Genomic DNA, 24,527 nt, shown 5'->3' with positions numbered 1-24,527 from the left:
GACGGCAGAAGAGGTGAGGGATCTGTCACTGTGAAAACGAGGGAAAGCTTTGCAGAGACTGAGTTCATTCAGAGAGGAGTGCACCGTGGAAGTGTGTGGGGGAGGGGAATATGTGGAGAGAGGTAAAGATTGTGTGTGTTTAGCAGAAGGGAGAGGATTGTACACAAAGGAGAGCTTGAGGGAACTTATGATGAAAGGTGAGATGAGAAAGTATGTGTGTGGAGGAGGAGGGGGAGGTCAGCAGAGAGGAGAGCTGGGGGGATTTGTGATGAGAGGAGAGCTGGGGGGATTTGTGATGAGAGGAGAACTGGGGAGATTTGTGATGAGAGGAGAACTGAGGAGATTTGTGATGAGAGGAGAACTGAGGAGATTTGTGATGAGAGGAGAGCTGGGGAGATTTGTGATGAGGAGAGCTGGGGGGATTTGTGATGAGAGGAGAGCTGGGGAGATTTGTAATGATGAGAGCTGGGGGGATTTGTGATGAGAGGAGATCTGGGGTGAGATTTGTGATGAGAGGAGAGCTGGGGGATTTGTGATGAGAGGAGAGCTGGGGGGCTTTGTGATGAGAGGAGAGCTGGGGGATTTGTGATGAGAGGAGAGCTGGGGAGATTTGTGATGAAAGGAGAGTTGGGGAGATTTGTGATGAGGAGAGCTGGGGGATTTGTGATGAGAGGAGAGCTGGGGAGATTTGTGATGAGAGGAGAGCTGGGGGGATTTGTGATGAGAGAAGAGCTGGGGGGATTTGTGATAAGAGGAGAGCTGGGGGGAACTTGTGATGAGAAGGGAGCTGGGGGTGATTTGTGATGAGAGGGGAGCTGAGAAAGTATGTGTGTGGAGGAGAGGGGGAGGTCAGCAGAGAGGAGAGCTGGGTAGATTTGTGATGAGAGGAGAGCTGGGGAGATTTGTGATGAGAGGAGAGCTGGGGGGATTTGTGATGAGAGAAGAGCTGGGGGGAGATTTGTGATGAGAGGAGAGCTGGGGGGGATTTTGGGGAATTTTCCTTATGTGATACACAGTTCTAAGCCTTAACTCATTACAATTTTTTGGTGCCGCTGTAAATCTCTCCTCTAAGGAAGGTGTGGCTGGGGGGTGAGGTTTGGGTGTGGTTGGGGCAGAGTTTGGGCATGGTTGGGGCCAAGAGTTGGACAGAAAGGGTGAGTTCCTGCACCTTTCCTCTGAGAAAAAAAGCCCTGAATAGGAGGCAGTGCTGATGGTGTATACAGGTTAGTGTTATGAGAGCAGCAGAAGGGGGAAGGGGAGGCTCACACACAGACAGAGAGGGGAGGGGGGAGGAGGACACAGGAGCAGAGAGAAGAGCAGATAGCAGGCTGATGATGATGGAGGCACGTAAACTGACCACGGTGTCAGGGCTCAGCAGCCATGATACACTGTGGTCAGTTTACAGAGGGATGGGGAGAAACTGGCAGGATCAGCCAGTTTTTTTAGGTGTTACTGGGGGCCAAATGACACAATAACACTTTGGGTTAACACTAACAAACTGAAGGTAAATGAACAAAAGCTGATGGTTTGTCTCATCTTGGTAACTGATACATTTTGCTGGATAGTTTGTTCTTTTGAAAAAGAATAGACTTACTGGGTGGATCACCGGGTGAAAATAGAAGAAAGAAAGCATTAAAAAGAAAATAAATGCAGCCATCACATCTAAGAAATGGTAAGGTGCAATTTAATTAAAGTTTGCTTTTGAGTTTAATACAATTTTAACAATAAATTGTATGTATAGCTAAAACTTTTTTTTCTCTTTTGGACTGAGCAAGCAAGGGTTAAAACCTCTGTCGGGGTATTTTTTGATGTCTGTGTCCCCTTGGCATAATTTCCCTTTAGCCTCATGCACACTGAACATTTTTGTTGCTGCTTCCTAGGGCGTCATGCTTATTTTCCTGCCTCTAAACTTCCCAGCATGTTAGCCTGCTCTTGCACTCTGCTCCAGGGCTTTGAGACAGAAAAAAACCTCACTACCAATGCGTCCAAGAGCAGCAGCGTTTTGGCAGAAAAATGTTTGACGTTTGTAAGTGTGTGCTAAGATGTCTAAAGGGAGTTAACACTAGGTGCATTTAGCACTTGAGCGTTAATAAATTTTAGTTGCCAGAAAATTATTATTTTTTGCCTAATGAAATTAACTAACACCCAAGTACTTGATGCCTCTAAACACGCCTAAACATGCCTTAACGTATTACACACGTTTACAAGAGTTTTTTTCTTCCAAAACGCTTCTGCCAGGAGGAAAGGCTTTTAGGAGAGTTTGCAAAACGTCCTTTGTGCATGAGACCTTTACATCCTGCCCTAGGTATGTAGGAAGTCAGCCTAAATCTCCCAAATTAAGGGGAGTTTCCCTCTAAGGCTGGGTTCAAACCATTGTGAATTGAACCCACATCCAATTTGCAATAGCAGGAGCTTTTGACCGGCTCTTTATGGAGCCGGTTCACATATCTCCGCAGCAGGTCTAGTGCGTTTTGCAGAAAAACACTGTGCATCTTCTGGTCTGTTTCAGGTCCGAATTCAGCCCATAATTCGGGCTGAAATCAGGCCTGAAACGGTGAACCAGGATTCGGGGATGGTGTGAACCCAACCTTAGACAATTGTAACTGAAACAGGTGAACACATTGGAAGATTTCCCCTCGCTTTCTGCCTTGATGACAAAGGTCATTAGTATGAATAGATGGTGAATCTCCCTATTGGGGGTCAAGGCAGCAAGAAAAACTTTACAAAGGGTCCTCCTAATATACTATCCAAAACTGAAAATAAAACAGGTTTTACCTTTACATACACTTTATTCACATTAGACTGTTATTTTGCTTTTTTTTTAAGGCTCATTATGATCTGGCTATTGGTGTTGCACTGCAGTGGCTTAGATCTTCCAGTAACAATGAGGCATTTAGAAAAGAAAGAATGTAAGTATTTGTATTATGTATCATTTGCAGTTCAGCACAAAACAGTGTAAATTATTATAATTGTAGATGACCACTTTGCGATGCCTAAGTAAAATAGAAATAGAAATAAAAAAAAAATCAACAGCAATATAATAACTAAAGGGAGAATGGGAAGAAGGGGTTAATTAGGGCTGATAAGGCATCCAACAACAACAAAAAAGAAAAAACTCTTTACTGGGGCCTGTCTGCACAGCAAGGGTAAATGCTCTTTAAGTCCAGGAGTAGGGAAATAAACTAGAATACTTATCTTATTCCTCACTCCGGCAGGAGTCCTTCATGCTGTGTGAGTGGTCCTCCGAAGTCTCTTCTCTAAGGTGCTCTGAGTCACAGTCTGACTTCATCACCATAAATGTAGGCCAACAGTCCTGCATTATACATGAGGACGGCGAGGGCCTGCCCACAACTTGGAGTATTGTAAAAAATGGAGAAACACTGGAATCCAGGAGTATGGTAAATATTATAGCTTTTTTTCTTGCAGTTTGGGGGGGGGGGGGGGGGGTCAGCTTTAAGGGTAAACGAGGAGTTAATTAGAAACATAGTTTTTAATTATTTTTTCTAGCAAAATTTAACATCATATGCAGAATGTAGGGATAAGCAGAACATCACTAGGTTCGGTTTGAAGCAGGTGAGCAGCACATTAAAGTTTTGGTTCCGAAACCAAACCCTATTAAAGTCAATGAGAGCCGAATGCTAAAAAATAGTAATGGCCATTTTCTAGGCTAATAGGCAAGGTATTGTCAAACAAATGGCATGTAGCAAAGCAAAAAAAACCATTCGGTTTGATGTGGAGCAGATATTTTAAAACCGCTTCCCTACAGGCCACATTATATATACCTCATGGTAGAGAAGCGGTTAAACTGGGATCATGGTTAAGGTTACAACCATGATTCCAGTATAATTTTTTAGCCCCAGTGATTCTCTTGGAAGGTAAAGTAATCCGCGTGGCTAAGCAGCCGCTGGAATAAAAGAAAACTGCATAAATAAAAATAATAAAAATAATAAAATAAACAAAACATTTTTTGAAATCACCCCCGTAAACGTCAGTTCCACACGCATATATAAACAGTGATCGCACAACACATGTGAGGTGTCACTGCGAACGTCAGAGCGAGAGCAATAATTCTAGCACCAGACCTCCTGTGTAAATCTAAACTGGTAACCTGTAAAGGCTTTTAAAGTGTCACCTATGGATAATTTAAAGCACCGTAGCTTACTCAGTGTAACATCATCTTCTATATATTTTGCCCAAAAAATTGGTGTTACATTGTGTTTGTGTTCACTAAAATTCGTTAAAATGTATTTTTACAAAAAAAAAAAAAAATGTGTTTGCAAAACTGCTGAGCAAATACCATGGGACATAAAAAACACCCACCATTTTATTCTCCAGGGCCTATAAAAATATATAATCTTTGGGGTTCCAGGTAATTTTCTAGCAAAAAAAAAAGATACATTTTACATGTCGAAGGAATAGGCCTGGGAAGCAAATGGTTAAAAATAATGTGGTTAGGAGCAACAGCACAATGCAAATTTCCTCCCTGCCTGCCTACTACTGTGTGTGATGCTGCTGCCAGGAGTGAGCTCACTCTCCATGTGTGCCAGAGGACTCGCTTTGTCCTTTGTGATGTGTGAAGTAGCTACCTCTCTGCTTTTGAGTACAGCGGAACTCAAGGCCAGTGCTTCAGTGGTAGTTGTAGGCCTTCTGGCTAAGATCAAGTGTAGTATCTGTTCTTATCAGTTACCAAGTGGTGGTGCTGTGCTACTGTCCCTGATCTATGGCAGTAGGTTAGGGGTGGTGGTGGCTGTACAAATCCACTTGGTGTAATGGTAACCTGGACGGTTAGTATCAGGGAGGGCCGAAACTGAGATGAACTGAGGGCCACTAATAGGTCTCCTTTAGAGAAAGCTGGAAGGGTTACCTCCGGATGTGGATGGAGAGGCACTGGGTCTGGCCGAAGGGCCAGGTCCCTGGCCTTCTGGCCCAGATTTGGTGTGGTTCCTGTGCTTGTCAGTCTTTTGGGAAAGAGCACTGACCCCCTTTTCTGTCGGAGGGGGTCGGTTAGTACTTCCCGAATGTAATTAGGTGGGAATGATGGGAGCGGTGGTGGAGCCTTTTAGTCCTGGGGCTCTCCCTAAGCTCTCAAAGTTCTATGGTGAATAAGGTGATTTTGCACAAATCGCTGTACATAAATATACTAAATAAACAATTAATAATGCATAAAATGCGATAAATAAATAAATGTGTCTAAAACATCTAAATAAAGTGACAATATTCAATATGTAATATTGCATACATCAACCATATGAATGATAATAATGAATCATGCAGTGAATACTAGGAGAGTGTCCTAATATAAAATCATGTGAAAAATACCAATAAAAATGGCGTGTAACACCTTCCGTGAAAAATAGGATAAAACTATAAGGTAAAGAATAATAGAAAATCAAAAATGAAATCCGTGTTATAGTGTTATTATATATTCAAGTCCTCCTTAAGTGAACAAATAGGTGAGTATAGTTCTGTAGTTATCAGGGTTGATAGAAAAGAGTGTCCATAAGTTGTCCTGCTGTGGTTTCTTTAGTATTATAGTCTCCCAAAACTCTCACCTCAATACTATGGAAACAAGCAGTCACCATCTGAGATCTCCACTGTGCTCTATGGGTGGGTAGATATTTCGGTGCTCCTCCTATGGGCTCAATGATTCTTTCCAAAATCACAATAGTAAAGAGGTACCTCAGTGTGAGATGGGGGACAAAATAGAGAAACCTCCAATAGTGCAATATGTCAGGGCTAAAATATGTTTATTAAAATAAAGCAAAGTGGACTCTTACACAGAAGCATTAAAAACAACACAATTAAACAAAAAATATCTATACGGTATCCAAGTCTAGGTCAAAAATAAAAATGAAATGTGTCAGCTACATAATCAAATGTAAAGGATGATCGAAGGATATTGCCAATAGGATTTAAACAGGCATGTGGCTGTCAGGTTCAAGAGAAAATACTAAGTCATCCCAAGCTTTCCAAATTTTATCAAATAGGGGAAGGTTACCTTCAATCTTTGCAGTCATGTGCTCCATCCTGCGTATATCTGCAATTATGGAAAGGACATGGTGTAAAGTGGGAGGGGAGGTAGAGAGCCAAAGTCTAGGAATGGCTCTTTTCGCTGCCAATAGTATGAAAGACCCAAGTTTCTGTGATGATTTAGGGATGTCCAGGAAAGGGAGACCCAGAAGAAAATGTATGGGGTTCAATGGAATAGTTGTAGAGAGAAGTGTTTGCAATAATTTTTGAACCTCATTCAAATATGGGCTTAAAATATGGCAATCCCAGAAGATGTGAAGGTGTGTACCAACGGATTGACCACATCTCCAACATAGGTTAGAGAGAGTAGGGTTTTGGGCATGTAGAAAATCAGGAGTTCTGTACCAAAAAAATAGTATCTTAATGGTGGTTTCCTTTTGTGCTACACATCTTGAAACTTTTGAAGATGATTCCCAAATTTTTCCCCAGTCTAACAATGAGATTGGGCGGTTTAACAACCTAGACCATTTTGTCATGTAGTTATGTGTGGAGTCAGTTAGAGGGGGCACTTTATATATAGACGAAATTATTTTTGTTTCATATGGGCCATTTGCACATAATATTTCAAAGTCTGTGGTTTTTTCTAAGGATAGTGAAGGTGAATTGGCATAAAAAAAATGTTTAATTTGTATATAGGAGTATTCCATAGAAGCAGGGAGATCATGTTTTTTTGGAGATCTGAAAATGATAGGAGTCTACGTGTAACCGGATGTACCAGATGTAGCAGCTGAAATATACCCGCTTGAGTCCATGGGAGTGTTCGCAAATAAGACAGTCCATCTGGGATGTCTGGATTAAAAAGGACATTCTGGAGTGGGGAGCATGGTGAGGAAAGGGAGAACCTATCTGAACATCTCTTCCAAATAGATAGGGTAAAAAGCATCGGGGACAAACATAGAGACCTCAGTTGGGGCATGAATTTGCTTGAGGATGGCCATAACATGTAACAGGGGTGCACTGGAGCAGTGATCCCCATTTCAATTTCAGCCCATCTACTTGGAGCTTTCCTTGAGGTCCAGGTGGTCAATACCCTGAGGTGGGAAGCGTAATAGTACTTAATGAGATCAGGAGCAGCCAACCCACCTTTAGTTCTAGGAGAAAAGACTACTGATTGAGCAATTCTATGGGAGGCATTGTTCCAAATAAAATTGAAGCATTTTCTCTGGAGATGTTTCAGCTGCGAGACTGGGACTGGGACTGGGATTGGTAATGTTTCAAATAAGTACAATAATTTAGGCAATATCGACATTTTGAGGACATTGATTCTGCCGAGGAGAGAGAGTGGGATGGGGGTCCAGAGTTGTGGAAGTCTAGAGACCTCTGCAAACATTGGAGGGAAGTTGGCTTGATAGAGCGAGTTATATGAGGGGGTAAGATGAATTCCTAAATATTTCAATGAGTTCTGACACCATCTATATTTAAATCTGCTTTGTAACGAGTTAAGCATGTCTGGGGATATATTGATAGGATGGGCTTCTGTTTTGGTCTGGTTAATTTTGAAGCCTGATAAGATTCCAAAAGTAGATAGACTGTCATGTAGAAAGGGTAGGGAGGTGTCGAGATGGGTGATGGTTAGTAAGATGTCATCCGCAAAGAGGGACAGTTTGTAGTCCTGTTGTCGCAATGAAACTCCCCTAATATCAGGGTGGTATCTGATGTCAGCTGCTAATGGTTCGAGACGCAATATGAACAATAGGGGTGATAAAGGACACCCTTGTATGGTGCCATTACTAAGAGTAAAATGTTGTGACGTGTAGGAAGACTTCTGGATTTGAGACGTGGGGTGAGAATAAAGGGTTTGTAAAGCCTGTATAAAGGGACCTGAGAATCCATATTTGGCCAAAACTGCAAACATGAATGGCCAGCTTAAACGATCAAAAGCTTTTTGAGCATCTAAGCTCAAAACTATGGTGGGACATTTGGTTTTGGTTATTAAGTCGATCAAATCTATGGTTCTTCTCGTGTTGTCTCCAGCATGTCTTGTGGGAACGAATCCCACCTGATCTCTATGAATCAAGGCTGGTAATAGGGGGGATAATCTATTGGCTAATATTTTGGTAAAAATGTTATAATCCGAATTTAATAACGCAATGGGGCGGTAATTGTCTGGTAATGCAGGGTCTTTACCCGGTTTAGGAATAACTGTTATGTTAGCATGCAAGAACTGTGAATGTGGGATGGTACCTTTAAGAAGAGAGGAGTATAGGGATCGTAGATAGGGGGTTAAAGTCTGTGAGAATGTCTTGTAATAGATGTAAGGAAGGCCGGCAGGGCCTGGAGATTTGTGAGCTGGTAAATTTTTAATCACTTCTCCTATTTCCTCTATGGTAAACGGGGAGTTGAGAGAGGATATATGTTCAGCAGAAAGTTTGGGTAATGTTAAAGAAGCTATGAAATCATCAAATTTAGATTGTGAGAATTGAGGGTGTGAATCAGGGCTTAAGCAGTTATACAATCGACTATAAAAATCTCCAAAAACTTTTGACATAGTTTTAGGACAATATGTGGGGGTACCATCAGGCTGCATCAAATGATCAGGGATAGATAGAGAGGGCCATGGCTTTAATTTGTTAACTAGCATTTTGTGTGGTTTGTTTGCAAAATCATAGAATTTCTGTTTGGCTCATAGCATAGATTTAGAAATTTTGTTCAAGTCAAACGATTTGATTCGGTCCCGGATTAAGGTAACGGTTCTCAGCCTTTCCACCGTGGAGGAGACCAACGAGCGCTCTTCTGCTTTCCGCAATTGAGTAAGTAGACAATTTTTAAGTTTTACAGAATCCTTCTTCAGGCGAGAGCCTGCAGATATACATTCACCTCTAAAAAAGGCCTTGTGGGTCTCCCACAAGGTGGAAATCTCCGAAACCGAACCATCGGTAATTTGGAAAAATTCAGTTAGCTTCTGTTGTAGTTGAATTTGAGATAATGGGTTTTTAAGCAGAGATTCATTAAGACGCCCGTGGCATGTTTTCGTAAATGACGACATCAGCAGAATGTCGAGTTCAATGGGTGCATGGTCCGACCAGGTAATAGGGTTTATCTCTGAAGAGACTACATAAGGGAGTAAAGGGACTGTAACTAGAAAATGGTCTAGTCTAGAATACGACTTGTGAGAGTGGGAATAGAATGTGTAACTTTTTTGGGTTGGGTGTTTTACTCTCCAAGTGTCAAAAAGATTGTGTGATCTAGTGAGTTTACGAAAGGAGGCAGAAAATTTCTGAGAAGTAGATTGTGGGGTGGCTTGGAATAAGGTTCTTCTATCCTTGGTCGGGGACATGCACACATTGAAGTCGCCTCCTAAAATCATAAAAGGCTGAGAAAAGGATTGCAATTTTTCAAAAACTGTTGTAAGAAAACCAATTTGTCCTACATTTGGGGCATATATGTTAGCCAAGGAAAAATTAGTATTTAGGGGACTACAATTCAGGAGTATGAACCGGTAGGAGGAGTAGGAGGAGAGTATCCGAATTGGACATGAACGTTTAATGAGAATTGCCTCTCCTGCTTTTCCAGAAGGATCGGAAGCTATATAAGCTCCCGGAAAATATCTGGAGGCCAATTTAAATGAGCCCCCAGATTTAAAATGAGTCTCCTGAATCATAATCACCTCTGTTCTGGATGACCTAAATTCCTTCAAAGCTTGCCATCGTTTCCCGATGGAGTTCAGTCCCTTAACATTACATGAGTAGATCTTAAGAGCCATATTTAGTCAAAAGAAAAAGTGCTAACATTATACATACTGTAAATAGAAAAATGAGCATCCCTAGAATATAACACATAAAGGTGGACAGATATCGGAGTTGACACAACATTCTAAGTATAGCATGGAAAACCATATTAAGGTCAAAAAGGAAAAAAAAAAGACCTGCAAATTGAAACAGTAAAAAATAACAAAAGAAAAGTGGAAAAAATGAATAAAAAAACATAACAAAACAAAAAAGGAAAAAATATTTTTTGAAAAGCCTGAAAATAAAAAAATTTCAGGCTACCCAGGCAAAATCCATGGGTTGAAGTGAGGGGCATGGTAGCCTGCAGGAATTGGCGGGGGGTTCCCGTCTCTGCTTAGAAAACAGACACAACTAGCTCTCGATAAGCTGTAAAAAAAAGAAAACCTACAAAGGAAAGGGAAGAAATGACTTCCAAAAAATGTATAAGTAAAACCAACATTGAGAGGAATATCTCTCTATATGAGAGAAAGTGACCTAGCCACAGAGAGGTCACTGAGGTAGCCATGACACATATTATCTGGTCATGGGGTAAAAACAATAAAAAATGGAGAATAGGTCTCTTCAGGTTGGAAATCTGTGGGAGTTGGGTCGTTGCGGTGTGGAAAAGGCCTTCTGGGATTTTCGGCAAACTGGGGTCCAGATATTGGCTGGTGTAGTGAGTGGTTTAGGGTTCGGAGCTTGGGATGGAAGATCTTCTTCAGGTAGGGGTGGGAGGCCCAAATTCTAGATGAAAGCTTCACTTTCGTAGAGGTCTTTCAGGGAGCATTGGACACCATCTTTAGAAGCGGATAAGCGAAAGGGGAATCCCCAGTGGTAAGGAACCTGGTAATTTTGTAGATGCGTAGTGACAGGTCAGAAGCTGCGCCTTTTGGCCAAAGTAATCGGGGATAGGTCACTGAATATTTGGATCTTAGTTTGCTTAAAGTCAATACGTGACTTGTTGCGTGTTGCAGTTGTGAGGGCTTCTTTGCTCTTGTAATAGTGCAAGCAAACAATAACATCTCTGGGGTTAGCATTGGGAGGGGGGTTTGGGGCCAAGGATCTATGTGCCCTGTCCATGCGCCAATCTATTTCTGGGATGTGGGGAGCCAGAGTAACAAAAAGGCCCAAAAGATAGGGACGAAGCTCCTTATCACTGACTGCCTCAGGGATCCCTCTAATTCTCAGATTCTGACGTCTTTCACGGTTCTCCAAATCTTCCTGCTGTAGCTGGAGTTGGGAGATTGAATGTTTCATACAGGCGTTATCCTCCTCGAGAACATGCACATATTGGGTCAGTTCATCAAACTTATTCTGCCAAAATGTTAGTACTAGGGATGAGCCGAACACCCCCTTGTTCAGTTCGCACCAGAACTTGCGAACAGGCAAAAAATTTGTTCGAACACGCGAACACCGTTAAAGTCTATGGGACACGAACACGAATAATCAAAAGTGCTAATTTTAAAGGCTTATATGCAAGTTATTGTCATAAAAAGTGTTTGGGGACCTGGGTCCCGCCCCATGGGACAAGGATCAATGCAAAAAAAAAGTTTTAAAAATGGCTATTTTTTTCAGGAGCAGTGATTTTAATAATGCTTAAAGTGAAACAATAAAAGTGTAATATCCCCGAACCAAAATTTAAAAAAAAAATGACGTGGGGGGTCCCCCAAAATTCCATACCAGGCCCTTCAGGTCTGGTATGGATATTAAGGGGAACCCCTGCCAAAAAAAAAAAAAATGGTGTGGGGTCCCCCCTTAAAATCTATACCAGACCCTTCAGGTCTGATATGGATTTTAAGGGGAACCCTGTGCCAAAATAAAAAAAAAAAATGGTGTGTGGTCCCCCCAAAAATCCATACCAGACCCTTATCCGAACACACAACCTGGTAGGCTGCAGGAAAAGAGGGGGGACGAGAGAGCGCCCCCCCTCCTGAACCATACCAGGCCACATGCCCTCAACATTGGGAGGGTGCTTTGGGGTAGCCCCCCAAAACACCTTGTCCCCATTTTGATGGGGACAAGGGCCTCATCCCCACAACCCTTGCACGGTGGTTGTGGGGGTCTGCGGGCAGGGGGCTTATCGGAATCTGGAAGCCCCCTTTAACAAGGGGACCCCCAGATCCCGGCCCTCCCCTTGTGTGAAATGGTAAGGGTACCCCTACCATTTCACTAAAAAAGTGTCAAAAATGTTAAAAATGACAAGAGACAGTTTTTGACAATTCCTTTATTTAAATGCTTCTTCTTTCTTCTATCTTCCTTCAAGTCCTTCCTCCATCTTCTTCTTCTGGTTCTTCTGGTTCTTCCTCCGGTGTTCTCGTCTGGCATCTCCTACACGGCGTCTTCTTATCTTCTTCTCCTCTGGCCGCTCCGCATCCATGATGCCATGGAGGGAGGCTCCCGCTGTGTGACGCTTCTCTCTTCATCTTTTTCTTCATCTTTTTCCCTTCATCTTCTTCTCTACATCTTCTTGTCTTCTTCTTCTTTTCGGGCCGCTCCGCATCCATGGTGGCATAGAGGGAGGTTCCCGCTGTGTGACGCTTCTCCTCTTCTGACGGTTCCTAAATAACGGGGGGGCCACCCGGTGACCCCGCCCCCCTCTGACGCACGGGGACTTGACGGGAACTTCCCTGTGGCATTCCCCGGGGGGCGGGGTCACCCGTTAGAAGAAAGAAGAAGCATTTAAATAAAGGAATTGTCAAAAACTGTCTCTTGTCATTTTTAACATTTTTGACAGTTTTTTTGTGAAATGGTAGGGGTACTACCATTTCACACAGGGGGGAGGGCCGGGATCTTGGGGTCCCCTTGTTAAAGGGGGCTTCCAGATTCCGAGAAGCCCCCCACCTGCAGACCCCCACAACCACCGGGCAAGGGTTGTGGGGATGAGGCCCTTGTCCCCATCAACATGGGGACAAGGTGTTTTGGGGGGCTACCCCAAAGCACCCTCCCAATGTTGAGGGCATGTGGCCTGGTACGGTTCAGGAGGGGGGGGCTCTCTTGTCCCCCCTCTTTTCCTGCGGCCTGCCAGGTTGCGTGCTCGGATAAGGGTCTGGTATGGATTTTTGGGGGGACCCCACGCTGTTTTTTTTTTTAATTTTGGCACGGGGTTCCCCTTAAAATCCATACCAGACCTAAAGGGTCTGGTATAGATTTTAAGGGGGGACCCCACGCCATTTTTTAAAAAAATTTTGGCCGGGGTTCCCCTTAAAATCCATACCAGACCTGAAGGGCCTGGTATGGAATTTAGGGGGACCCCCACGTCATTTTTTTTTAAATTTTGGTTCGGGGTTCCCCTGTGGGGAAATCCCATGCCATTTTTATCAATGAACTTTTATGTGTATTGTCGGACCAGCAATTCATTACTAGCCGCGAGTAGTTTTAAATGACTTTTTTTCCTTTGAAATGTCATTTTGCTGTCAGACTGTTCTAAACACGGGAAACATACACCCCTTTATAGGCATACTATAGACACCCCCCCAGGTACGAAATTTAAAGGGATATTACACTTTTATTGTTTCACTTTAAGCATTATTAAAATCACTGCTCCCGAAAAAACGTCCGTTTTTAAAACTTCTTTTTGCATGGATCCATGTCCCCTGGGGCAGGACCCAGGTCCCCAAACACTTTTTATGACAATACCATGCATATAAGCCTTTAAAATTAGCACTTTTGATTTCTCCCATAGACTTTTAAAGGGTGTTCCGCGGCATTCGAATTTGCCGCGAACACCCCAAATTGTTCGCTGTTCGGCGAACTGGCGAACAGCCGATGTTCGAGTCGAACATGAGTTCGACTCGAACTCGAAGCTCATCCCTAGTTAGTACGTTCTCCCAGCTGGTCAATTTCTCCCCGCAACTGGTATGCTATTTTACCCACCTCTTTGGCAATGCTGTGAGTCAAATCGTGCAGTAATGAGTTCAATTTCAAATCGAGGACAGCCACTGTCATGACATCTGTGGGGTGTTCGGGTGGAAGAGAGTGTTGGGAATGCTGGGATCTGTTGTCGTCCAGGGCTGTGTTTCCCGGTATCGCACGGGAGTCAGCTGTGTCCGGCTGGCCGGGCTGTTCACTCGAGGCCGGGGATTGCGGCCTGTATAGGAAGCACTCAATGTTGTGGGAAGGCCGCGACGGTGGCGGCGGAATAAATCCTCTGTATATCGCTTTTTGGAAGTCGATCTTACCCATGCAGTACCAGGGAGGGTTTGGTAGTCTGCCTAGTCGCTCCTTAAAAGGGAAGGTCTGTGAGCTTCATAAGAGCCACGGGTAAGGAGACAGGGACTGGAGCAATCCTCTTACACGTCCGCCATCCTGCACGCCGCGCATTTGCCCCCGTCGGACATTTTTTTATAGTCTACTGTCCATAATGTAGGTGTAATAGACCAAACTTGAATTGCATTTTAAATGCATATAAAATAATTGGCTCATTACAAATAGATGAAATTTAAAAAACTGTTTGTTTTTTTTTTTAAATAAACATTGTACTATTCAATGTTGTTAAATTAAAAACCATGTTGGGATAGGTGATCGATCTAGTCGCACAACGTCTGTTTGGTGAGGAAGCATATAAATATAAACAGTACAACATATCACTAATGGTGTATCTATCCAGTTATCATCATAAAAATATAGAGAGTGTAGCCATTGCTTTACAGAACCATAATTACCTCTAAATTCTTGGAGGGTTGAAGTGTAATGGTAAAATCAAAATAAATAAAAAAAAAAATAAAAAATAAAAATGGAAATAAAAATAAAAATGAAAATAAACATAAAAATAAAAATAAATACAGTAATAGATCAATCAATGTATCAATCCACAGTTTGAAAATCAATTAAAAATTATTAAGAAAACAGTTAAGGTCGAATTCCACATTCATCCCCCCAGGTGCTAATGTACGCATGGTGTATATCCATTTAGATTCCTTCTGACTAATTGTCCTGATTTTGTGACTCCCTCTCCATGCCTTTTTGTATTTTTCTATACCCCAAAATTGTAGTTGTGAAGGATCTTTATTATGTTTCAGTGCAAAATGCTTCCACACATTGTGTTTGGGGAAGCCATTCTGTATGTTTTGCACATGTTCTTGTATCCTTACTTTCAATGCTCTCTTTGTTCTTCCAACATATTGCAAATCGCAACTGCATTGGAGTACATACACCACTTCTTCAGTGTGGCAATTTATAAAATCATGGATGGTATGTAATTGGCCCGTATTGGTGGCCACAAATTCGGTTCTTTTACCCTGAAATTTTTTTGCATGGCGACAGGCATAGCAGTTCTTACATGAGTAAAATCCTTTCCCATCAAAGGACGTGAATGTTGATTTTATCGGTGGTTCTACTACTGATTTTACAATGAGGTCTTTGATTTGAGGGGCTCTTTTGTACACGATATTAGGACGCTCTGGCAAAATCTTTTTCATGTCCTTATCTTTTTTAAGGATGTGCCAATAATGCTGTATAATTCTGGCTACATCCTTATATTGGACATTATAGTCCAATATCAGATATGGTGCCTCCAATTGTATTTTCTTTTCAGGTTTATTTTGTAACATTTTGGTTCTCTCCATCTCCTCAATATGTTATATTTGATTCTAAATCCATTAGTCTTTATATCCCTTGGCTTTGAATCTTTCACCAATTATTAAGGCTTGAGATTTATAATCTTCATTCCTCGTACAATTCTGTCTAAGTTGAGTTAATTGTCCCTTCGGTATATTATATAGCCACGGTTTAAAAGGACAGCTATCTATGGACAAGTAGCTGTTTGCATCAACATTCTTGAAGAAGGTTTTCGTAATTAGTTTGTCTTCCTCTATGCTTATGTTCAAATCCAGGAAATCCACAGATTTCTCATCTATCTTCCACACCAATTTAATATTTTTCTCATTATTATTCAGATTATTCAGGAAGGATTCCAAAGTGTCTCTACCCCCATTCCTGACTATTATCAAATCATCTATAAATCTCTTATATAGGGTGAGTTCAATCGGGGTGTCTGTGTATATCGCTGTTTCTTCCCATTCTGCCATAAAGGCATTAGCCACTCCCAGTGCAAATTTTGCACCCATAGCAATTCCTATTGCTTGTTTATAATAGTTTTGGTCATGCCAAAAGTAATTAAATTTCAGGCAGAAGTCAAGGCATTTGATGATGTATTTTCTTTGTTTACATGGTAAAGTGCTATGATGCCCAAGAAGCCATTTAATGGCAGAGCAGGCTTCATGATGTGCCACAATCGTATATAACAATGTCACATCTGCTGTTGCTAAAATGGTCCTTCCCTCTAATACTGGTACATTTTCCAGTAATTCTAGGACATGTTTGGTGTCCTTGAGATAGGCTCGGGTTTGTTGTATTGCTAGTTGAAGAAGAAGCCTATATACTGTCCCATTCTAGATGTTAGGGAATCAGTCCTTTTAACGATGGGTCTACCTGGTGGATTTTCCATGCATTTATGAATTTTTGGGGCTGTATATATTATTGGGATTCGACAAGACTCTGGAATTAAATATTTTGATTCTTTGGTGTTCAGGATTTCTTTTTTATTCCCAAGTCAATAAGGAGTTCAAGCTCTTTCTTATATTTGACTGTAGGATTGCCTAATAATCTTATGTAGGTTTTTTCATCTGATAGTTGTCTTTTTAATTCACTCAAATATTGTTCCTTGGATTGTAGAACCACTGCTTCTCCCTTATCCACTGGTCGTATTATGATATCATTTCTTTCTCTGAGTAGTTTGATTCCATTTTTTATATGAATCGGATCCGATAATTTTTTGAGTTTTAGATTCTCCAAGTCTTGTAAAACTAGTTTTTTTAAAACATCTATGTGTTGATTATCCAATATCTGTGGGTTATACACTGAATTGTTGCGTAATGTACTATGCACCATCCTAGATGTAGTACTTCTTGCTGTGTTTTCAGATTGAAGGGGATTATTCATGATACTTTTTTTGATGTTGATTTTCCTGATGTATTTCTGTATACCTATGAAGGTATCAAATTTATTAAGGTTTTTAGTTGGCGCATGTTTTAAGCCCTTATCCAATACGGCTAGTTCGTCAACTGTAATGGATCCTCCACTCAAGTTGACTAAGTTTTCTCCCACTATTCTCTTTTTCGCTTGGAGTCTCTTTCCCGCTCTGTGGCCTCTCTTTGTTCTGGACTGTCTATTGTTCTTTCGTCTTGGGGCTTTCTCCTGGGGGATCGATTTGGGTCCTGTGGTGGTCTCCAAGGAGAGTAATCTCTCCTTTCTCTGTCTAAAAAGGATGCTGTGTATTATGGTTGTATTGGTTTCGATATTGTCGTTGATCATTCTGTTGATCTTGATAATCCCTAATAGGATCAAACCTATTATAGGTGGGTATTGGTGTTCTAATCTGTCCTCTATACTGGTCTTGTTGTTGAGGGTACCCTCTATGGTAATCCTGTTGGTAAGGGGAACCTCTATAATAGTCTTTTTGTTAATGAGGTCCTCTATATTCACCATGATTTCTATCATTGTATTGACAGTTGTTGTTGTGTTTTTTAAAATGTTTCTTGAAGGGTTTTTTCGCCTATTTTTTGGGGTTTGATATCCCAAGTTTTCATGGTTCCGTTGGTTCATCTGTTGTCCATAATAGTTACTACCTCGTTGGTCATGGTTCTGTTGGTTCATCTGTTGTCCATAATAATTACATCTCGTTGGTCATATTGGGGCCTGGTAGTGTCCCTGTACATTTCTCTATCTTCCCATCTCGGGGGGTTGTATATATGGGACATGGTAGGATGTTGCATTTTCACTTCCTTATCTAGTGGGGAGTATGTTAAACTTGGTTGTGTTTCTTCTATTTTATTCTGCGACTTAAAAACATGGTCCGTTTTATAACCCGACATATCACGTTGATATTTCTTCATTTTTCCGTTGTTGGACCTCTAGGTCTTTAGCTATCAATTCTTTATTAAGTTGTGTCACAAATTTCTTAAAATCTTGGGATTCCTTATATGGTTCCAAATTAAATTTGATCTCTTCAATTTGTTGTTCAAGTATCCTCGTTTTTTTTCTGTTTTCTTTCCAATAGAAACATGAGACATTCCAAACTTTTACTATTGAAGAATTCAAACCATTCTCCCATCATTTCTTTGTCCATTAAGTCGTCATTGGGTGGTACTTCCCATCTTAGGCGTCTAGGGACAATGTTTTCTCTTATATATCTCTCAAATGTATTCGTATCCCACCATAGGTTAACTTTCTTTTCCATATGGTGCCCTAGTTTCCTCATTAAGCTCTCTAAATCAGTTTTGCGTGTATGGTTCTGTGGGTTAAATACCTCATCTAGATTTATATGTCTACTCTCCATGTATGTAAACACATCCATTATAGCAGCAAAAGTGGGAAAAGTGTGTAAAGTGTTTGAATAAATCTCTTGCGCTAATCAGGAACAGTAAACAAAACTAATAAGGATGAAAAAGTGCAATCAAAGTGCAGCAAAATCTCTAAGAGTATCACATGACACTAAAACAGTAAATGCGAATAAGATGATTTTGCGCAAATTGCTGTACATGAATATACTAAATAAACAATTAATAATGCATAAAATGCGATAAATAAATAAACGTGTCTAAAACATCTAAATAGAGTGACAATAATCAATATGTAATATTGCCTACATCAACCATATAAATTATGATAATGAATCATGCAGTGAATACTAGAAGAGTGTCCTGATATAAAATCATGTGAAAAAATGCCAATAAAAAAAAAAAACCCTTCAAGAAACATTTTAAAAAACCCAACGACAACTGGCAATACAATGATAGAAATATAAAAAAATAGAAATATATAGTGAATATAGAGGACCTCCTTACCAACAAGACTATTATAGAGGTTCCCCTTACCAACAGGATTACCATAGAGGGTACCCTCAACAACAAGACCAGTATAGAGGACAGATTAGAACACCAATACCCATCTATAATAGGTTTGATCCTATTAGGGATTATCAAGATCAACAGAATGATCAACGACAATATCGAAACCAATACAACCATAATACACAGCATCCTTTTTTAGACAGAGAAAGGAGAGATTACTCTCCTTGGAGACCACCACAGGACCCAAATCGATCCCCAAGGAGAAAGCCCCAAGACGAAAGAACAATAGACAGTCCAGAACAAAGAGAGGCCACAGAGCGGGAAAGAGACTCCAAGCGAAAAAGAGAATAGTGGGAGAAAACATAGTCAACTTGAGTGGAAGACCCATTACAGTTGACGAACTAGCCGTATTGGATAAGGGCTTAAAACAGGCGCCAACTAAAAACCTTCATAAATTTGATTCCTTCATAGGTATACAGAAATACATCAGGAAAATCAACATCAAAAAAAGTATCATGAATAATCCCCTTCAATCTGAAAACACAGCATGAAGTACTACATCTGGGACGGTGCATAGTACATTACACAACAATTCGGTGTATAACCCACAGATATCGGATAATCAACACATAGATGTTTTCAAAAAACTAGTTTTACAAGACTTGGAGTCTCTAAAACTCAAAAAATCATCGGATCTGATTCATATAAAAAATGGAATCAAACTACTCAGAGAAAGAAAGGATATCATAATACGACCGGCGGACAAGGGAGGAGCAGTGGTTCTACAATCCAAGGAACAATATTTGAGTGAATTAAAAAGACAACTATCGGATGAAAAAACCTACATAAGATTATCAGGGAATCCAACAGTCAAATATAAGAAAGAGCTGGAACTCCCTATTGACTTGGGAATAAAAAAAGAAATCCTGAACACCAAAGAATCCAAATATTTAATTCTAGAGTCTTGTCGAATCCCAATAATATATACGGTCCCAAAAATTCATAAATGCATGGAAAATCCACCAGGTAGACCCATCGTTAATGGGATTGATTCCCTAACATCTAGAATGGGACAGTATATAGACTACTTCATTCAACCAGCAATACAACAAACCTGAGCCTATTTCAAGGACACCAAACATGTCCTAGAATTACTGGAAAATGTACCTGTATTAGAGGGAAGGACCATTTCAGCAACAGCAGATATGACATTGTTATATACGATTGTGGCACATCATGAAGCCTACTCTGCCATTAAATGGCTTCTTAGGCATCATAGCACTTTACCATGTGAACAAAGAAAATACATCATCAAATGCCTTGACTTCTGCCTGAAATTTAATTACTTTTGGCATGACCAAAACTATTATAAACAAGCAATAGGAATTGCTATGGGTGCAAAATTTGCACCGGGAGTGGCTAATGCCTTTATGGCAGAATGGGAAGAAACAGCGATATACACAGGCACCCCGATTGAACTCACCCTATATAAGAGATTTACAGATGATTTGATAATAGTCTGGAATGGGGGTAGAGACACTTTGGAATCCTTCCTGAATAATCTGAATAATAATGAGAAAAATATTAAATTGGTGTGGAAGATAGATGAGAAATCTGTGGATTTCCTGGATTTGAACATAAGCATAGAGGAAGACAAACTAATTACGAAAACCTTCTTCAAGAATGTTGATGCAAACAGCTACTTGTCCATAGATAGCTGTCATTTTAAACCGTGGTTATACAATATACCGAAGGGACAATTAACTCGACTTAGACAGAATTGTACGAGAATGAAGATTATAAATCTCAAGCCTTAATAATTGGTGAAAGATTCAAAGCCAAATGATATAAAGACATATTGAGGAGATGGAGAGAACCAAAATGTTACAAAATAAACCTGAAAAGCAAATACAATTGGAGGCACCATATCTGATATTGGACTATAATGTCCAATATAAGGATGTAGCCAGAATTATACAGCGTTATTGGCACATCCTTAAAAATGATAAGGACCTGAAAAAGATTTTGCCTGCATGTCCTAATATCGTGTACAAAAGAGCCCCTACAATCAAAGACCTCATTATAAAATCAGTAGTAGAACCACCGATAAAATCAACATTCACGTTCTTTGATGGGAAAGGATTTTACCCATGTAAGAACTGCTATGACTGTCGCCATGCAAAAAAATTTCAGGGTAAAAGAACCGAATTTGTGGCCACCAATATGGGCCAATTACGTACCATCCATGATTTTATAAATTGCCACACTGAAGGAGTGGTGTATGTACTCCAATACAGTTGAAATTTGCAATACGTTGGAAGAACTAAGAGAGCATTGAAAGTAAGGATACAAGAACATGTGCAAAACTTACAGAATGGCTTCCCCAAACACAATGTGTTGAAGCATTTTGCACTGAAACATAATAAAGATCCTTCACAACTACAATTTTGGGTATAGAAAAATACAAAAAGGCATGGAGAGGGAGTCACAAAATCAGGACAATTAGGCCTCTTTCACACGGCCGATCCGTTCAGGTCCACCTGTCAGTTTTTTAGGTGGACCTGAACGGACACTCCATGGAGGTCTATGGAGCGTCGGATGTCAGCAGTGACATGTCCGCTGACATCCAACCCACTCCGATCCGAAAAAGTGTAACGGAGGAAAAACCTACATTTCCATCTGTTTTCGGATCGGATCGGGTGACAACAGACTCTACGGTCCGTCATCATCTGATCCCCCATAGGGGAGAGCAGCGCTCTGACAGGTCCGTCGCTGCACAGTGTGCAGCGACGAACCTGTCATCTTCCTGCTCAGCGGGGATCGGCGGAGCGATCCCCGCTGAGCAAGCGGATGTTCACGGGCTGGATCATCACGGATCTGCCCCGTGTGAAAGAGCCCTTAGTAAGAAGGAATCTAAATGGATATACACCATGCGTACATTAACACCTGGGGGGATGAATGTGGAATTCGACCTTAACTGTCTTCTTAATAATTTTAAATTGATTTTCAAACTGTGGATTGATACATTGATCTATTACTGTATTTATTTTTATTTTGATGTTTATTTTTATTTTTATTTTCATTTTTATTTTTATGTTTATTTTTATTTTTATCTTTATTTTTATTTTTATTTTCATTTTTATTTCCATTTTCATTTTTATTTTTTAATTTTATTTTTATTTTCATTTATTTTGATTTTAACATTACACTTCAACCCTCCAAGAATTTAGAAGTAATTCTGGTTCTGTAAAGCAGTGGCTACATTCTCTATATTTTTATGATGATAACTGGATAGATACACCATTAGCGATATGTTATACTGTTTATATTTATATGCTTCCTCACCAAACAGACGTTGTGTGACTAGATCGATCACCTATTCCAACATGGTTTTTAATTTAACAACATCGAATAGCACAATGTTAATTTAAAAAAAAAAAACAGTTTTTTAAATTCACGTTTGGTCTATTACACCTACATTGCGGACATTAGACTATAAAAGAAATGGCCGACCAAAATCACATGAGTCAAGGAATAGAAAGAACGCAATACCTCTCTATAGTAAGTTCCAAAAATGGCTGCGATGTTTATACAAACCGCCAAACCATTTCCGGTTATATACTATTAAAGACATGGCTCAGTAGCCAATCCGGTTCCCCAGATGAAGTTGCGAGAGGCAACGTAACGCGTAGGGATTGGCCGGGAGAGCCGCAACCGGAAGTGACGTGAGAAGGCGAGGAACAACGCCAAATTTATTCCCTGTGTTGTTTTTAATGCTTCTGTGTAAGAGTCCACTTTGTTTTATTTTAATAAACATATTTTAGCCCTGACATATTGCACTATTGCAGGTTTCTCTATTTTGTCCCCCATCTCACACTGAGGTACCTCTTTACTATTGTGATTTTGGAGCGAATCGCTGCGCCCATAGGTGGAGCACCGAAATATCTACCCACCCATGGAGGACAGTGGAGATCTCAGATGGTGACTGCTTGTTTCCATAGTATTGAGGTGAGAGTTTTGGGAGACTATAATACTAAAGAAACCACAGCAGGACAACTTATGGACACTCTTCTCTATCATCCCTGATAACTACAGAACTATACCCACCTATTTGTTCACTTAAAGAGCACTTGAACATTTAATAACACTATAACACAGATTTTTTTTTAGTTTTTGATTTCCTATTATTCTTTACCTTATAGTTTTTCCTATTTTTCACGGAAGGTGTTACACGCCATTTTTATTGGCATTTATTTCACATGATTTTATATCAGGACACTCTTCTAGTATTCACTGCATGATTCCTTATTATCATTTATATGGTTGATGTATGCAATATTACATATTGAATATTGTCACTTTATGTAGATGTTTTAGACACGTTTATTTATCGCATTTTATGCATTATTAATTGTTTATTTAGTATATTTATGTACAGCAATTTGCGCGAAATCACCTTATTCACCTTTACTGTTTTAGTGTCATGTGATACACTTAGAGATTTTGCTGCACTTTGATTACACTTTTTCATCCTTATTAGTTTTGTTTACTATTCCTGATTAGCGCAAGAGATTTATTCGAACTCTCAAAGTTCTATGCCTTCCTGGCGAGGATGGGGCTGCACTGGTCTGGCTGTGGGCTGGGGTTGAAGAAAGCCTGTGGTGTATGTGCCCCTGGAGTGGCAGTCCAGAGGGGCTGTAATTACTCACTGTGAGAGGGGCACTTTGAGTTTTTTCCAGGCACCTTGGCCACTGCACCACACACTTTTTTTCACACCTGCCTCTTGGGCCAGGTCTTTTGGCCAGGACCAGAGGATTTTTTTATTCCTGGCCTCAGGGCCGGCCATGCACATAGCACCATATGCACTTTCTCCACTTCCCCTTTCCCCACTTTTATGTTGTTTGTCTTGTGTTGTTACTTCATGTATTTTTTTTGGTAGTCTGGTTTGTACACTTGTTTCATGTTTGATGAGTAGAGTGTAGGTCCTTGGGCCTGCCCTGAAAGTCTTGGGAGGGGGTGGACATGGCCTTCTGGCTTAGTTCGCCCTCTCTCATGGGATCTCCCTTTGGGGGAGCCCCACCTAGTACTTGGTGGTGGTCTATTTCGGCAGGCCCCCCAGAGAATGGGGTCTGTCTGGCTTCAGTCAGATAGACCATGTGAAAGTACCCCAGTCCCCGTCTGGAGCCTAACGCCCCGGGGGATCAGGGCAAGGTCCTTCAATTTTGGAGGACCCTATGTGCACTTTTTGGTGTGTATTTTTTTTTGCACCAGGTGCAATGTTTGGAGTGTGTTCACACACCACGGCTTTAAAAAAAAAAAAAAAGTGGTAGTAGTAGGGTGACCAGACATCCCCGGTTTCCGGGGACAGTCCCCAGACTGAGGATACTGTCCCCTGACCAAGTCTGTTCCCGGTTATGATATGAACAGGGGCCCGGGCAATTTCAAAGACAGCCAGTGCAGAGTTAAAAATAAAACTTCTGAATTACACACTCCAGCTCTGCCGCTCCTACTAGCTTAGGGGGGTGTATTTTTTCCATTATCTGTGCCCCTTTCTGATGATCATTTGCTGCTTGGAGCGGAGGGACTATTTCTTCAGTTTTGGGCGCATGTCCATCCTGCTTCCGCTCGCATGTTCTTCTGCCATGTACATAATCTTGCATTTCTGGGTATTGGAGCCAATCAGTGGGACCGGTGGACCTGCCGATCGTTCTGTACACAGGCAGAATGGTGGTCTGCCTATGTAAACAAGGCAAATCGCCGTTCTGTTAATTTGGAAGACATTGATCCCTGGACAGGGATCTATGCTTTCCCTTAGTAAAAGCACCTCCCCCACAGTGAGAAAACACTTGTTAGGCACACATTTAACCCTTTGATTGCCCTAGATGTTAACCCTTTCCCAGCCAGTGTCATTAGTACAGTGACAGTGCATATCTTTAGCACG

The 24,527-nt window shown here is 40.9% G+C and overlaps 1 protein-coding gene across 3 annotated transcripts in view; it reads left to right on the top strand.

Moving 5' to 3' along the window:
- The window catches only part of LG06H2orf80 (linkage group 06 C2orf80 homolog), a 134,032-nt gene that overhangs the window by 67,334 nt on the left and 42,171 nt on the right, over positions 1-24,527 (top strand). For all 3 annotated transcript variants that reach the window (XM_073633417.1, XM_073633416.1, XM_073633415.1), the window contains exon 4: positions 2,827-2,909. In XM_073633417.1, coding sequence (XP_073489518.1) covers positions 2,827-2,909 — 83 coding nt within the window. The remainder of the gene's footprint in view (positions 1-2,826; positions 2,910-24,527) is intronic.

Source organism: Aquarana catesbeiana, linkage group LG06 (assembly GCF_042186555.1).
Source record: "Aquarana catesbeiana isolate 2022-GZ linkage group LG06, ASM4218655v1, whole genome shotgun sequence".
Lineage (NCBI taxonomy): Eukaryota > Metazoa > Chordata > Amphibia > Anura > Ranidae > Aquarana > Aquarana catesbeiana.
The sequence above is the reverse complement of the archived record's forward strand: the minus strand, read 5'-3'. Positions and strand labels throughout refer to the sequence as shown.